Source organism: Rhinoderma darwinii, chromosome 5 (genome assembly GCF_050947455.1).
Source record: "Rhinoderma darwinii isolate aRhiDar2 chromosome 5, aRhiDar2.hap1, whole genome shotgun sequence".
NCBI classification, from domain to species: domain Eukaryota; kingdom Metazoa; phylum Chordata; class Amphibia; order Anura; family Rhinodermatidae; genus Rhinoderma; species Rhinoderma darwinii.
In genome coordinates, this window is record NC_134691.1 from 333,112,214 (window position 1) to 333,130,625 (window position 18,412).

An 18,412-nucleotide genomic window follows, 5' to 3' on the forward strand; every position below is an offset into this window, starting at 1 on the left:
CAGCAAATGTGCTGCTTGTGATATAGACTAGATGCCCAGTTGCCCTCCTAATACCCAACCAAATGCATTGCCTGATCTGCTTGATGCCTAAGGTGCCGTCAATATCACCTACCCTACCACAAGCCCTTCCTGCCCTCTGTATGAACTTCCCTGCCAGATACACACAGCATGATATCTGTTATAGCTGCCCTGATATCTGCAAGATGCCCCAGGGTGCCTGTATGTAGACTGCACTACCGTGCTACCCTATCTGCCAATGTGAAGGGGGCACATGATGTAGTTTTACTGCTCAAGCCCCATTCCTCAATTTTCTTTTTTTGCAAACGTGGATGACTTTTTCCTGATCTCTTGCTGAAGTGATAGTCAAGCACTGGTACTCAGCACCCTTGATGCTTGGTACCTTGGCACAGCCCTGTGTGCCCAGTTTCTTCTTGCTGGACTTGAATGCTCCATCCCTGCAGGCTTTTAGTCCGAGATAAGGGTGTAGAAGAGAGCAGCAGCAATCAGTAAACTCCTCAATCCCAGAAAGCAGGGGCAGCCTATTGCTACTCAGCAACCTATTGCATTGTGACTGCAACCCCCACCCTCCACAAGACTCACACTTGGACTGATCGCAAGTGATCTATCTGCAGCATAATCCTACCTTCCAACAACTGTGTGATCGCTTCGCTTCCCTGCTGGATTAAATTCCTTCTTCCAGATTGAATTCCATTTTTTTTTTTTAGATCTTTCCACAAACCCCTCTCCACTTCTCCCCATCTCTCCCCTTGTCTAGAAGTGTAACCTTGTCTTGTGGTCATGGGGTGTATAATCTCCTTTTTATCTAGGCTGGTGAGAGCTCTCCAGGTTTTGTAAAGTGGATGCCAGAGTTGGATTTATGTTCCTGGAGGAATAGTCACCTGAGCAGGATATCACAAGCAAGTTTGATCCGGGAAGGATGCAGGCTGTATATTGTATCTCTGCGCTGCTGCTCCACTCCACTCTACACCTGGTAAGTTTATTCTTCACTCCTATTATTCTTATTACATAGCAAAAAAGCTCCACAGTCCTCAGCACTGAGGGTACAGAGATTGACTCTCACTAATGCCAGGAGTGCAGATTGTCAGGATACCCATGAAAGTAAAGGGACTTTAAATTAGAGGTCATCTGCTGTAGGTTACATCATAGAGGTGCAGCTGGGGAACTGCAAGTTACAGTATCAGGGGTTATGCAACAGCTGGTGTACTACCAGTCCCAGCATTAAAGGCTATGTAAGAGCTGGTGTACTACCAGTCCCAGCATTAAAGGCTATGTAAGAGCTGGTGGACTACCAGTCCCAGCATTAAAGGCTATGTAAGAGCTGGTGGACTACCAGTCCCAGCATTAAAGGCTATGTAAGAGCTGGTGGACTACCAGTCCCAGCATTAAATGCTATGTAAGAGCTGGTGGACTACCAGTCCCAGCATTAAAGTATATGTAAGATCTGGTGGACTACCAGTCCCAACATTAAAGGCTATGTAAGAGCTGGTGGACTACCAGTCCCAGCATTAAAGTATATGTAAGATCTGGTGGACTACCAGTCCCAGCATTAAAGGCTATGTAAGAGCTGGTGGACTACCAGTCCCAGCATCAGGGTTTTGTAAGAGCTGGTGTACTACCAGTTTCAGCATTAAAGACTTTGTAAGAGCTAGTGGACTAACAGTCCCAGCATCAGGGGCTTTGTAAAAACTGGTGGACTACCAGTCCCAGTATTTGGAGCTTTGTAAGAGCTGGTGGACTACTAATCCCAACATCAAGGACATTGCAACAGATGGTGAACTAACAGTACCAGCATCAGGGGCTTTGTAAGAGCTAGTGGACTACCAGTCCCAGCATCGGGGGCTTTGTAAGAGCTGGTGGACTACCAGTCCCAACATCAAGGACATTGCAACACATGGTGAACTATAAGTTCCAGCATCAGAGGCTTTGCAAGAACTGGTGGACTACCATCCCCAGCTTTAAGAACTGGTGAGCAGGTAGCTCCACCATCAAAGGGTTTGCAAGAGCTGATAAATTACAAGTTGCAGAATCAGGGGCTTTAAAGCAGATGATGGACTACCACTCCCAGCATCAGAGGCTTGGAGACAGTTTAGGAACCACAAATCCCACAAGAGGCGGCTTTGTAGCTAGTAAACTACAGGTTCCAACATTTGTGACCGTCCAACTGAACTACGAGTCAACCAGTAGGTGTCTTTGCAACAGCTGGCGAACTACTACTCCCAGCATCAGGGACTTTGAGATAGATGGTGAACTACAAGTTTCAGCATTTCAGACTTCCAGCAGCTTGAGAACTTCATATTCTGGCATCTAAGACTTTCCAGGTGCCTTTTCCAGAATCTGTAGCTTTGCAATAGGGTTCGGACCTAGAAGCACAGGCATCTGAGGCTTTCCCGTAGCTGGGGGAACTACAAGTTGCAGCTGGGGTTTGAGGTTTGAGAGCACAAGAGTTTCTATAAAACCTTTTCATTCTTCCAGTCTCAGAAAAGCATTAAATCCGGTCATAGGGGCTGCAAACTCGAGACAGGCAGTGTTCATAGAGAGGGGATGTGTAGGTCTTGATCCTTAGGGCTCCTACATATTATTGCATATAATGGCGTTAATATTGAGCTACCCACAGTATTCTCTGTTTGCTATATGGTAGGTTACCTGGCACCTTAAATATAATAACAGTATATTGACATTGCATTATAGGGCTGATCTTTAATCATAAGGTGTATGCAATTGTAACAAAATAGGCAATATCTGAAGCTGGATGCAATGGGATTACTCCTGAGTCTAGTGCTGTGTATAGGTATGTGCAAGGGGGGGGGTTATGGTACTTCTAAAACTCTTGTTAGAGACCTTTAACATGAAACCTCTAAACCTAGTTAATAGACAGACATCACATCAGGAAAACATTGATGCTCACTAGAAGTAACACCGGACTAAAATAAAAATAAAATAAAAAACATAATGAAAAAAATAAATAAAGTATCCTGTTATTCCTGTACACTGCCACCAGAGGGCGCTGCGCGTCACACTCAATGACACTTGGCACTTTAGGTTGGCAGGTGAACTCTGAGGAATCAGACACAGCTGTTTGCGCTTCACCCCCTCCCCCCTCCTTTACTTTTTTTGTTGATTAAGATTCATGAACTTCACTTTAGAAGTCCCTGCCATGAATTGATAGGAAATCCGGAGTCTTGAGATGCAGAATAATAAAAAGAGACTTCACCAAACAGCTGGGAAGGGATGAAACTCTGAGTTTAGCGCTGAATACTGAGTTTTGCACCCTTTTTTTGCGCTGCAGAATCCTGTGCCCCAAGGTGTCAGACAATATTATAACGACATTGGTCATATAATGGCCCCAAAATCTGAAGGAAATCAATAGGATGAGTTCAATTTGAACTGTGTTTGTTGGCACTTAAACTGTTTTCTTCTCTCATTATAACAACTGAGTTGAATTTATTCTGATGCAGCGCAGGGCTGAACAACAAGCGCATTAATTCTGCTTTAATTGTAAACTGGGAGCATTTGAAAACCATTCAGTGTGCAAATTATGCTGATTCAATTACCGTTTAGTTACAGACTTCATTACCTGAATGCATTTTCACAGGGGGTTGGCAATTGTGGAATAGGAGACAATTTTCCAATTTCAACTCAAGACATTGCAGCTTGTGAGCAATAAAAACCAAGAATTAAAAAAAAAAAATTGCTTTGGGAATTCTACAGTCAAACCCAAAACCCAATAGGGTCAAATCAACCAAAGTCTTCTCCTAAAGCGCTTCATCCATTAACTTCAACTACAGTCCTCAATATTGGCCACAATAACCCATCATCTCCTATAGGGTCTGCTGCCCTCCTAGAGCTGCATCTTCTTCTGTGAGATATAATAAACCAGTTCATCTGATAACATACATTTCTTATAATTTTTCTATTCCTATTTAGGATTATGTTTCTTTTCTTGGGAATATTTGACATTGTTTTATTAAAGGAAACAATGTTGCCACCTTGTATAGGGTTCTATGGCAGCACAAAGAAGACCTTTCAGTACCACAATGGGTCATTATTAATTGTGTGGAGCTGTCCCTGGTGCTGATTCTCCTCCATAGACAGATACTGCGATCATCTCCCAGTATAGAAATCTACTCCAGTCATCTAATGAAAGACACATCTGCTCTTTACTCTGGATAAACATTATATCAACCTGGACACATCTTGTAGCCGCTTATACACTAATACGCTATAATGAATTGTGCAATCTCCCCATATCAGAAGAGGAGTGATGGCTTTCAGTAGCTGAACTATAGACTTTATTTTACTGAGTCCAAGTACAGTCCAAGGACATCGGAAAACTGCAGTAATGCACAATTTCAGGTGTGATCCACACACACACTATATATATATATATATATATATATATATATATATATATATATATATATATATATATATGTATATGTATATATATAGATATATATATAGATATATACACATGCGTATATACATATATATATACACATATATGTTATATATATTTATAATATATATGTATTATGTGTAATATATATATATATATATATATATATATATATATATATATAGATAGATAGATAGATAGATAGATAGATAGATAGATAGATATGTATATACACACACATCCACACACTCCAATACATCCACACATTCAAATACATGCACAAGCACTAACACATACAAATATACATACATGCATATACACAAACACATACATTTATACACACACGTCCATACATACATAGAAATACAATCGTAGATATGTGCAGACACACACACACACACACACACACGCACACACACACACACACAATCTCTTTCATACACACAAAAAATATACATACAGTACATTTACGCATTTACACACACATACATTAATACTCATACATAAGCATTCACACACGCACACACACACACACACACACACACACACACACACACACACACACACACACACACACACACACACACACACACACACACACACACATATATTGTATTGTTATACCAGTGTAGTATAGATGAAGGGGAGGCCTTAGCTCCCCAAATCCAGGTCTACCTACCTTTTAGTTTAATATCATACTAATATTAATAAATTAAATACCCCATGGGAGAAAAATAAAATAGTTCTAGTGTTAGCAAAGTGTCAGTCCTCCAGGTGCAGCAACTATTCCCCTCCGGGACTGCATCGCGAAGACTACAGATACGATCATTCATACAGTCATATAAACATCCTTTCATTATATATATATATGTAACACCTTATGATATAATGAAGAGACCTTTGTATTCATACATGGCTGAAATAAACGAAATACAGCAATCACTATATAATACATTATATAATAATGTAAGCGATAATATCTATTAGCTATCTATTACTAATGGAAGTAAATTATTATTATTATTATTATTGTAATAAACTATTATATGTGGTGAATAGAAGCAAAGAACGTTCTAGAACTTTATTTTCTTTGCACACAGTAATTAACATTAAGCCTCTTTTAGTAATATCTCCGGGCCTCATACCTAGACCGGTCCCTATACAGTCTCTACCCAGTCATGTCTTCTTAGCACGGGCTCTGGCGGCGCCTATGTAATATAAAGGCATTATCGTTTTCTATCACCCCATAGAATGAATTGGCGGGTGTGTGCGCTGCTGCTATAGAAGATCATATAATGAGAGGCTGCAGGTTACAGGTGTGAGCGGCTCCAGTCTTTACACCTCAATTATTTTTGTTCCTTTCTTCATTTCTGGAAAGGTCAGTGCGGTAATAAAGACGCTGCATTTAGTCTTTGCTAGAAGGTGAATTATCATTTGGGTACAATAAGAGGCTCATTCTGGATGGACCTGGAAGCCGATTTTTGGGAATAGTAAAAAATCTAAAAATCTAAGACAGAACGAATGACCTTTAATAAGTGACATAAGGGAAAGGGGAGATTAACCCGTTACTTCTTGTTTACTGTGATTGTAGGAAAAGAGACATAAGCGCAATGTAGTAATGAGATCGCTATTCTTTAGGGGCGACTGCCATCAAATATCTATCTATCTATCTATCTATCTATCTATCTATCTATCTATCTATCTATCTATCTATCTATCTATCTATCTGTCTGTCTGTCTGTCTGTCTGTCTATCTATCTATCTATCTATCTATCTATCTATCTATCTATCTATCTATCTATCTATCTATCTATCTATCATCTCTTACTCTCTCTAATACCTCTCTCTTATCTATCTATCTATCTATCTATCTATCTATCTATCTATCTATCTATCTATCTATCTATCTATCTATCTATCTATCTATCTATCTATCTATCTATCTATCTATCTATCTATCATCTCTTACTCTCTCTAATACCTCTCTCTTATCTATCTATCTATCTATCTATCTATCTATCTATCTATCTATCTATCTATCTATCTATCTATCTATCTATCTATCTATCTATCTATCTATCTATCTATCTATCTATCTATCTATCTATCCATCCATCTGTACAATATGTACGTTGATCAGACCCATACAAACATAAAAACTCACACCCCTGGTAGATATGTTACATATTAGTTTATGGAATAGTCTATGTTATATCGCACATAGTTTCTATTGCCAGGCATTACACACCAATAATATTTTCTCTTATTCCCTTTACAATAAATACCTGTATTTCCCTAGTAATCTATCTAATATATGTATAATAGTAAAGATAAGAAATGAACACATAGGAATATGCATGTATATGTGTGTATGTGTGTGTGTGTGTGTGTGTGTATGTATATATATATAATCAATATTCTGAATCTATAATAGTAAAGATAGTAATTTCAAATAATAAGTATTTTCCACTTTACATTTTTTCTATGGTAGTAAAGTTAATCGTACATGATGGAGAATATACTTTACCCTGCATATCCATAGTAGTAAAGCTGATCCTACATATTGCAGTAATAGTAAAGCTGATCTTACATGATGAAGAATTGATTTTACACTGTATGCATGTAGTAGCAAGGCTGATCAAACATGATGGAGCGTATATTTTACACTATAGATCTATACTGGTAAAACTGGTAAAACTGATTATACACAATGAAGAATAGATTTTACACTTAAGATCTATAATAGTAAAGCTGACCATGTATGATTTTACACTGTATAATGTCTATAGTAGTAAAGAAGATCTTGTGAGGACCAATAATCCAGTCTACTATACGTATTTAACCATGTACTGTACAGTCTGGGGACTCTGGCTATTTGTCCCTCTATCTGTACTGAGGTGGCCTCCTGTGATCTGCACCTGGTGGCTTGCTGCCTGTGACCACACATGTAGATGTGATTTATCGGATAGTTTAGTCCACAGCCCGCTCGTCCTCTTGTAAGTCACCCACCCAGGTGTTTGGTAAATAGGACCATTCTAAGGAGGAGATTGACGTGTTGACAGCTCTTCTATAAGGAATGTGACTATATAGAGTGAGGAGAGGGGGGGGGGGTACATCCTCCGAGGCCTGGCAAGCACTACATCAAGGATAAAAAGCCTCTGCTGCTAGGATGTCACTCAATTTATTGTGAAAGTCGAATGAATTACGTTTAATGAAAGTGGTCCCCTGATGAATATTACCAGCAATTTCCCGAGTTGGCTCTGTCACATTGATATGAGGAAATGCCAGCTTGTAGCTAAACCACCACCCCCACCCCATACTCAATTACTATGTTCTTAAAAAACAGATTTTATTGGTTTGATATATGTAAAATATCAGGTTTATGGAGACATTTCAAATTAACTCATCTCTATGCTTCCTATAGAGAAGAACGGTCAACTAGACCCATGATCTACAGAAATGCAGCAAAGGTTCATGATTTAAGTACATAGCAACCCACCTATCACATTGTGGTGGCATCCCATGATTTATATTACTGGTACTCATTCTTTTAAAAAAAAAATGTATGGCTCAAATCTTAACTAGGACCTCTATGCCTCACCCTTGCCGAAGGAGGGTCAACTAGACCCATAGTTTACAGAAGGCACTAGACCCATAGTCTACAAAAAGAACTAGACTCATAGTCTACAGAAGTCACTAGACCCATAGTCTACAGAAGTCACTAGACCCATAGTCTACAGAAGGCACTAGACCTATAGTCTGCAGAAGGCACTAGACCTATAATCTACAGAAGTCACTAGACCCATGGTCTACAGAAGGCACCAGACCCATTGTCTACAAAAAGAACTAGACTCATAGTCTACTGAAGGCACTAGACCCATAGTCTACAGAAGGCACTAGACCCATAGTCTACAGAAGGCACTAGACCCATAGTCTACAGAAGGCACTAGACCTATAGTCTACAGAAGGCACTAGACCTATAGTCTACAGTAGGCACTAGACCTATAGTCTACAGAAGGCACTAGACCTATAGTCTACAGAAGGCACTAGACCTATAGTCTACAGAAGGCACTAGACCTATAGTCTACAGAAGGCACTAGACCTATAATCTACAGAAGTCACTAGACCCATAGTCTACAGAAGGCACTAGACCTATAATCTACAGAAGTCACTAGATCTATAGTCTACAGAAGTCACTAGACCCATAGTCTACAGAAGTCACTATACCCATAGTCTACAGAAGTCACTAGACCTATAGTCTACAGAAGTCACTAGACCTATAGTCTACAGAAGGCACTAGACCTATAGTCTACAGAAGGCACCAGACCCATTGTTTACAAAAGACACTAGAGTTGTAGTCTACAGAAGTCACTAGACCCATAGTCTACAGAAGGCACCAGACCTATTGTGTACAAAAGGCACTAGACCCATAGACTATAACAAGCACTAAACATATTGTCTACAGAAGACATTAGACCTATAGACTATAGAAGGCACCAGACCCATTGTCTACAGAAGGCACTAGACCCATAGACTATAACAAGCACTAAACATATTGTCTACAGAAGACATTAGACCTATAGACTATAGAAGGCACCAGACCCATTGTCTACAGAAGGCACTAGACTCATAGTGTACAGAAGGCACTAGACCCATAATAAACAGAAGATCAGGCATCCAAACGTTCATGTGCTTGGTAAGACCCTTATCAAGATATGGAGTTGTTTTTTTCATAATCTATTTTTGTGGGTCAAGTCTCCATTAGAAATCAGAAGGACCAAGTAGACCCATAAGCTCAAGAAGTTTGCCAGGCTTTCAAACTTCCATGACTTACATACCTAGCAAGACCTTTGTCAAGATAGGGTATTGTTGGTTTATTTTATTTTTGTGGGTCTAGTCTTCATTGGAAAACCTTTATTTATCAATCCAAAGAAGGACCAAGTAGACCCATGTTCTCAGGATGGTCTCCAACTTACAAATTTCCTTGATTTATGTTCCTAGTGAGATCCTTATCAAGTCGGGGATATGTTAGTCTATTTTATTTTTGTGTCTAGTATCTACTAGAAACTCTGGATTTGTCATTTCAATCCGAAGAAGGGTCGAGGAACCCTGGCCTGAAGAAGGTCACCAGGCTTACACATTTACATGACTTGTAGCCCAATCCTATGGAGATGCGGATCATCCTATGGTTGACCATGCATGTTGTTTTCTAGATTTGTCTGTTTATTTGATGTTTGTGGGTGTTGAGTTTTTGAGCTCAGATAGAAAGCAGGAATAATACAGAATTGACCATGTTATGGGACTGTCTTGGTCTATTTATTTTACTCACAATAACATAAATTGCTGCTTTGGAGGAGAAAATGGTGTTTCCTTAGAAACCATCTGTGCTTTCGGGTCCTGAATCTTTCTAATTCCCAGCGCTACTGAGGCATAGAAAGGCGACCGGTGATGGTTAACAGATAAATGATCTGAGACCCGCATGACGAGAACACAAATGACTAAATGGATTAGGGTCACTGGAATCTACATAAGTGCAACGCGTTTTTTGACACTGTCCGATCCTGTAGTTGACATTTTGCCGCTTCTGTTAATGCGTTTTTTTTTAAATAAAGGGTAAAAATAATCAAGAGAATCAAAGAAATGCTGTTAAATAAGCAAAAATAAAATAAAATAATAAGCGCTAAAGCAAATGGAATGCTCAAAAATATTACTTTTTTATACCTATAATAGAAAAGCTAATTATATCTATACTATTGATACTTCTCTATCTATCTATCTATCTATCTATCTATCTATCTATCTATCTATCTATCTATCTATCTATCTATCTATCTATCTATCTATCTATCTATCTATCTATCAATCTATCTATCTATCTATCTATCTATCTATCTATCTATCTATCTATCTATCTATCTATCTATCTATCTATCTATCTATCTATCTATCTATCTCATATCTATCTATCTATCTATCTATCTCATATCTATCTATCTATCTATCTATCTATCTATCTATCTATCTATCTATCTATCTATCTATCTATCTATCTATCTATCTATCTATCTATCTATCTCATATCTATCTATCTATCTATCTATCTATCTATCTATCTATCTATCTATCTATCTATCTATCTATCTATCTATCTATCTATCATCTATCTATCTATCTATCTATCTATCTATCTATCTATCTATCTATCTATCTATCTATCTATCTATCTATCTATCTATCTATCTATCTATCTATCTATCTCTATTCTATGGATCATCTATTTGCAGCTGTATATAAATACATGCCTCCACATACTGAATAATCAATGATCATATTCCCTATCCTCTCATGTGATTGGGCTTATCTATTTTTCACGTTATAGTTAGGAGAGTTGCTGAGAAATGTCAAAATAAACCAGTTTTATCAGATGTGGTAGAGCTGAATTTGTGGTACGACTCCCCACGCCTTCACCATAAGATAGCTGGAATAGCGACTGCGTTATCTGAACTCCAAATACACAAAGCAGGCTAGAAGAGTTAAACCACCAACTGACCTCTGCTACATCTCTGTATAGTAAAGCTGCTGTCCTGTAAACCCATTGCAATCTATTTCCTGCTATGGACAGACACACCGGGGCGCTCACATAGTAGTTGAGCCTTTCAGCACCATGGAGAGCTCCCCTGGCTCAGCTGCACTATGGTCCTCAGATCAGGACTCTCTCCAGTAATTCATTCCTATTGATTCCTGACTTACAAGAAAGAGACTAATTCCTTTGGGGGACAAATGAACATCATTCCCTTTGATTATAACAATCAAAGATAAGGAGGAAATTTCTTAAAGGAAACCAGGGGGAGATGGGTCATCATCATCATCATCCTCATCATCATCATCCTCCTCTGTGAGATCCTGCAGCTTCCTTTGGAGCCTTGTATGAATGTACTAGATTCTTTCACAAGGGGTTAAATCCGCCCTGTAAGACACAGCTCTCTCTGAAGCAGCTCCTTCTGCACTGTGACTATGTGTTCTGCCTTTGTAGCTCTACAGGGTAGGCTTGTCACCAGACACAGTGCGGGGACCTCACTAAATCTGTGATAAATGAGACATTTCTGCGGCAAATGTGCTGGAATTTTTATTGATTTTTTTTCTCACTTCCTCAGCTCCGTACTTGCCTCCTTGGTTAAGGCTTCTCCCCTACTTAAGTCATAAGAATGGACTGAACTCCATTTAATTTTGATAAATGGGCTCAGATGCTCTGTATTGATTGGCGGCTGTTGGAGGAAACCACCGCTAAGCACGCTTTCCTAGTCATTAATACTGACACTTCAGCCCTCTGGTTACAACCTCTTGTTATGTAGCAAGAGGCTTTTTATGGACAGAGAAAATCTGATTGAACAAGTCACCGAAGTCGTTTACTATCGACTGAGAAAATGAGCGTTCTATGGAAGCTGGGAAACATTGGTAGTCTGCTTTACAAGGATCATTCTCAAATATTCCATTGGGGAGTTTTGAGTTCATTTCTATAAGGCCCCATTCACACAACGCGATTTTTCATCCGTAATTACGGACCCATTCATTTCTATGGGCTGCGGACACCTTTCTGTATTTTTACGGATGGGGGTCTGTGCCGTAGAAATGATAGAACATGTCCTTTTTTGTCTGTAATTATGGCACAGACTCCGCATAGAAGTCTATGGGTGCTTCCGTAATTATGGACCGCTATGGATGTGCACCCATAGCCGTCAGTAATTACGGAAGCGCTGCTAAGCGACACCAGGATTGCAGATACGGCTGCATTACGCATGCACTATGGACCATATTTGCGAATAAGTTGCGGATAACTATGGATCCGTATTTACTGACAGTGTTTATGGATGGATAAATATACGTTCGTGTGCATGGGGCCTTAGCCAGAGTGAAGATTGGCTACAAAAAGCAACTCTCACTCTGGAGGACCCTACAAGTCTGTGGATTATATGGACAGCTTCTTGATTTTAAAAGGAACCTTGTAATTCTTCATTTCTCCTGTGGTGGCGCTGCAGTGAAATGACACATTTGCAATTGGGTTCCCCTACAGATAACAGCTGTGGTTCCAGCAGTGGGACAAAAAGTCATCAGCCTATTTTTGGGGACTCTTCTAAATAAAAAAAGGGATTGTCCAAAGCGAACAATCTTGAAATACCGTATTAGAAAATCGTGAGTTAATAGAGGGGAGGGTCTTGTATTCAGCACCCTCATTTATAAGTGGAGAGTGGCTACAAAGAGCGCCTCTCACGTCTATTTTAATAGGAACTGTGTAATTCTTCATTTCCCCTGTGGTGGCGCTGTAGACAACTTAAACACTATCTGTTGGGTTCCGGCAAGGATTTCAGCTAATTGCTGGGGTCCTAGTAGAGGAACATACAGTCATCGGCCTACTTTTGGGGGCACTTTTAACATAAAAAGATTGTCCAAAGCGAACAAACCTTGTCAAAACCCATCAACTCTTGAAAACCCTTCATGAAATACCATATTAGCTAAATTTGAGTTTATATAAGGGTAAACGTCTTCTGTTCAGCACCCGACAAATCTATGCATTATATGAACAACCCATTGATTTAATTAGGAACTGTGTAATTCCGAATTTCTCCTGTGATGGCGCTGCCGAGAAATTAATAACTTGTTGTTGGGATTCCCTCACAGATTACAGCTGGGACAAACTGCCATTAAGCCTATTGTTGGGGGTCTTTCAGGGACTGTCCAAAGCGAACAATCGCTTTAAAGGGGTTATTTTGTTTAGAAAATCCATCTTGAAATACTGTATTAGACAATTCTGAATTAATAGGGGGGGGGGGGGTCTTCCTTTTAGCACCCTGATCTATAAGCCACAGGGGAGAATGGCTACAAAGAATGTCTCTCTCTGGAGTACCCGAAAAACCCATGCTTTATTTGAACAGCCCATTGATTTTAAAAGGAACTGTGTAATTCTTAATTTCTCCTGTGGTGGCACTGCAGAGAAACTAAACACTTACTGTTGGGCTTCCTCACAGATTACAGATAATGGCTGGGGGGTACCAGCATTGGGACAAACTGCCATTAGCCTATTTTTGTTTCTTTTTTCTAACAAAAAGCAATTGTCCAAGGTGAATACCCCCTTTAAACGGCTTGACCAGTTTAAAAAACCCATCTTGAAATAACATATATGACAATTCTGAGTTAATAGGGTGGGGTGGGGGGGGGGGTCTCATTTTAGCAACCTGATCTATAAACCACAGTGGAGAATGGCTAGAAAGAACATCTCTCCCTCTCTCTGGAAGACCCATATTACATGCACAACCTATTGATCTCAATGAGGACTGTGTAATTCTTAATTTCGCCTGTGGAGGCGCTGCAGGGAACTTGAACACGTGCTGCCTGGTTCCTCCACACTTTACAACTGAACACTTGAGACATCCTATCATTAAGAGGGACCAAGGCATTGACCAAAAGTAGATACTCCCTTTATTCAATGATTTCCTATATATATGGAGTTTTAATCTTCAGGTTTTAATACATACCCCTCCCCCTCCTGTCTGCCTCTTACATTAGGCATTATCTTATAATTTTTTCTTGTCACTTTTTGTCAACAGTAATTGTCTTACTTTTGCTATTATTAATAGCAGTTAATGTAACAGCTGCGCGGAGCTGCATTATGCGTGGCAATTCAGAATAATGCCGTTTCTCTCTATTTCTCGTTTGCCGGAACTTATGTAATGTTGGCTACAGCTTTATTTCTGTTTAACATTTGACCGGGGTGAACAAAGCTCGCTGTGTGTTACTCTGAAGTTAATTAAAATTCAGGGCTGTTGGATAGCAGTATAGGGGTCACCAGGCGGAATAGAGAAGCTAGCGCAGAAGAGGGGGAGGGGAGGGCAGCAGACAGTACACCTGCAGGCGAGGTGACGGATAGACTGGAGGCGGAGAGCTGTAGTTTATAAGAATATTAAACGTGGGAGGATCCACTGTAAACATGGGGGTGCGTTGCTTCATTGTACGTTGATTTGAGAATTGATCATTGTAGCCTTTAAAGGGTATACAGACTTTTACAACAATTTTTTATTATTGTTCCAATGCATCTTAAATAAAAAATGAAGCATCTTTTTATATAGTATTGGTAAGAAATCTTCTACCGTTTTGTGTATACAGCTCCTATGCAGACCTATGCACATATGTCATGAACCATATGCAAAATAAATGTAGTGTTCAGATCTAATGATAATATTGAACAGCAGCTACTGTAAGTGCATATTGACCACTTCTTATTACTATATGTCTCTATAGGGATATGTTACTATATGTTACTATATGTCTCTAGATCCAATGGGATTTGGAGGCATGTAAACTAAAAGAATCTATGTAAATTGTAAGAAATTTAGTATAACTGCATTTATGGTTTATATAGATTGGTCTGTAAGGTCAGTATTATTATTAGTAATAATTGTCGCAGGGGTCCCGAACCGGGGACCTTCTGGGACATTGAGGCCACCTAAAGAGGGTCAACTCAAGGAAGAACTCAAGGAGGGGTACCTCTGTGTGACCACAAGCAGAGAGAATTGGATTGATGGCATTAAATATAAACTTATGGCGCCCTTCACAGTTAATATACATCCAATAATCATTATCATAGTCTCCTTAAAGGAGAACTCCTCCAAAATTCTATATAAAAGACCCCTTTATTATACTAAGAAATGGAAAATCAAATACTCCTAAAATTATAATGTTCAGTTATCAGCAGTTGAAGATATTATATTAGCCCCTGTCTCAAGAGCGTCTCTACCTTGGTACTCATGACAACACTTCCTGCCACATTTCTCTGGCTGTGTTTCCATAAGAACATTGGACCTTCCATAGCAAATCAGATTTCTTTTTCATTGTCTTACCTATGTGAATATAAAATCTGATTGGTTGCCATGTGGCCAATTGTTCATTTTATATCAAGTTGCCAGGTAGGGACAGGAAGTGTTGTCATGGGGACATATAAAGAAAAGCTTTTCTCACGTGTGACCTGAAACTTCCAACACTAATAACATAGAGAATATATTAAAGTTTTCGGACCCCCACTGATCAAGTACAGGCATTTGCTTTTACAGGGATAAACCTTTGTATAATTTTTGTTTTTTTTAGGTAAACAGACACCGAACCCATATAGAGGCGTAACTCGAAGCTCCTGGTTCCCAATGCCAATCTGTAACAGCGCCCCCCACCTACCATGTGCCATTTTTAATACTGGTGTCTTAGGGCGGATTCACACGAACGTGATTTTCATCCGTGCAACCCGCGTGCTTTTCACGCGGGTCGCACGGACCTATACAAGTCTATGGGGCAGTGCAGACAGTTCGTGAGTTTTGCGCAGTGTGAGTCCGCTGCGTAAAACTCACGACATGTTCTATATTTCTGCGTTTTTCGCGCATCACGCACCCATTGACGTCAATGGGTGCGTGAAAACCACGCAGGTCACACGGAAGCACTTCCGTGCGAACAGCGTGATTCGCGCAACAGCTGCCAAACCACGTGCTTTTCTGTTTACAAACATCCAAACGGAGTGTCATAATGATGGCGGCTGCGCGAAAATCACGCAGCCGCGCATCATACACTGATGACACACGGAGCTGTTAAGTGCCTTTTGCCCACGCAAAATGCCGCGTTTTTTTGCGTGCGCAAGACGCACACGCTCGTGTGAATCCGTCCTTATTGTGTGGCAAAAGGACCTTTGGTGCCCTCTTAGGGACCAGGACCGAGGCGCGGTCAAACCATTCAGAATAGTCTGAGAAAATGTGAGAAAAGAAATTCATATAAATTCGCCCTGAGTTAAATATTCCCCAAAAGATTTTGCCTTATTTCTCCAGAACAGAACCTGCTGTAAGATTTCTCACTGAACACGTGGGAGGAAGAAGGTAGAAGCAGTTTCAACAAGTAATTCAGGGTTTGAACTGCAGTGTGGATGTAATTGAAAGGCATAATAGGGCGAGCAGTGCAGAAAGCGCAGGCTGCAGGACTTTAGTGAGCGCGTGGGATCGTAGAGGGGAATTATAGTAATGTTGTGCAAGGAAACTGCAAATTGTACTTGAAACGTACAGAACTTGTTTATATCTACCCCGCTATAGTAGTGACCTAGTCCAGGGGGAAAAGCAGGATTTTTAAAGGGGTTTCCAATTGCATATTTTTTAAACCGAGTTATTTTCGCCACGCTCCCGCTACCCTTTGTTTTTTACGCTAACAGCATTGGTCTGCAAGTATCCACCAGCCGAACCCTTTATATTACAAGCTCTAATAAAAAATTTAAAAATAGGCTAACTGATACGTGCTGACCACTACTTGTAGCGTAAAAGCCAGCATACACACTGCCCCCTGTAGATAGTGCTGCAGTGAGCATGTCGATAGTGCCACAGTGCCCCCTGTAGATAATGCCACACTGTCCCCCTATAGATAATGCCACAGTCCACATGTAGATAGTGCCACACACTGCCCCCTCTGGATAGTGCCGCAGTGACCATGTAGATAGTGCCACAGTGCCCCCTGTAGATAATGCCACACTGTCCCAATATCGATAATGTCACAGTCCACATGTAGATAGTGCCACACAGTGCCCCCTCTGTATAGTGCCGCAGTGACCATGTAGATAGTGCCACAGTGCCCTTTGTAGATAATGCCACACAGTCCCCTATAGATAATGCCACACAGTCCCCTTATAGATAATGTCACACTGCCCCCTGTAGATAGTGCCACAGTGACCATGTAGATAGTGCCACACTGCCCATGTAGATAGTGCCACAGTGCTCAATGTAGATAATGCCACACAGTCCCCCTATAGATAATGCCACAGTGCCCATGTAGATAGTGCCACACACTGCCCCCTCTAGATAGGGCTAGAGTGTCCCTGTAGATAATGCCACACAGTCCCCCTATAGATAATGCCACAATGCCCATGTAGATAGTGCCACACACTGCCCCCTTGTAGAATGTGCCACAGTGCCCTCTGTAGATAATCCCACAGTGCCTATGTAGGTAGTACCACATATCCCCCTACAGATAATGCCACAGTGTCCATATAGATAATGCCACAGTGCCCATGTAGATAGTGCCACACACTGCCCCTGTAGAATTTTCCACATTGTCCCTATATATAATTCCACATATCCCCTATAGATAATGCCACAGTGTACATATAGATAATGCCACAGTGCGCATGTAGATAGTGCCACACACTGCCCCCTGTAGATAGTGCTAAAGTACCCCTGTAGATAATGTCAAACAGTTCACCTATAGATAATGCCACAGTGCCCACGTAGATCGTGCCACCCACTGCTCCTGTAGATAGTGCCACAATGCCCCCAGTAGATAATGGCACAGTGCTCATGTAAATCGTGAAGTACAGACTGCCCCCCATAGATAGTGCTACAGGATAAACAATATTTTCATTGACTGCAATTGGAGAAACATAAGGCAAGTGAATGTGGTTTTAATCCTAGTGGAGGGCGTTCCCCTATGAAGCAGATCGCTTGCTGCCAGGGTTTCCCATTATTATTACCTGTGTGCAATTCTAACAGTTTACAATGCAATGAATGGACATTCACTTTATTGAGTATCTGGAGTGTGGACCTTCACTGCTTTCTTCTAGTAGGACTAAGGTACTCCCAGGGGTGCACCACTCGTGAGGCAGGGTGAGAACTTCACCTGAGGCAGCATTCTTTCCTGTAGGGGGCAGCATTTTGGCAAATATACAGTCAACCGTGCAATTTTTGCACAATAGACCTGAAGAAGGGGCAGGGACCATTTCCCTTTTTGCTACAAGCAGGAAAAAGACTAGAAGCCCCCTAGGTTCTCCAGTCTCACACTACTGGTGTTACTACATACTCCTTGAGTATTGGTTACTTTAATTGTACAAAACCAAAAACGGAGATTACAAGTGTTTCATGTACATGGTTTTTATAATTTCTTTGTACATCTTAAGGAACTGATAGGAGTCAAGTGTTCTCCACATTT

The 18,412-nt window shown here is 40.4% G+C and overlaps 1 protein-coding gene across 1 annotated transcript in view; it reads left to right on the forward strand.

The window, feature by feature from the left end:
* Nucleotides 1-257: 257 nt before the first annotated feature.
* The window catches only part of NXPH1 (neurexophilin 1), a 297,091-nt gene continuing 278,936 nt past the window's right edge, over nt 258-18,412 (forward strand). Inside the window, 2 exon segments of the mRNA XM_075827757.1 lie at nt 258-918; nt 921-991. Of these exon segments, the coding sequence (XP_075683872.1) occupies nt 861-918; nt 921-991 (129 nt within the window). The 5' untranslated portion in view covers nt 258-860.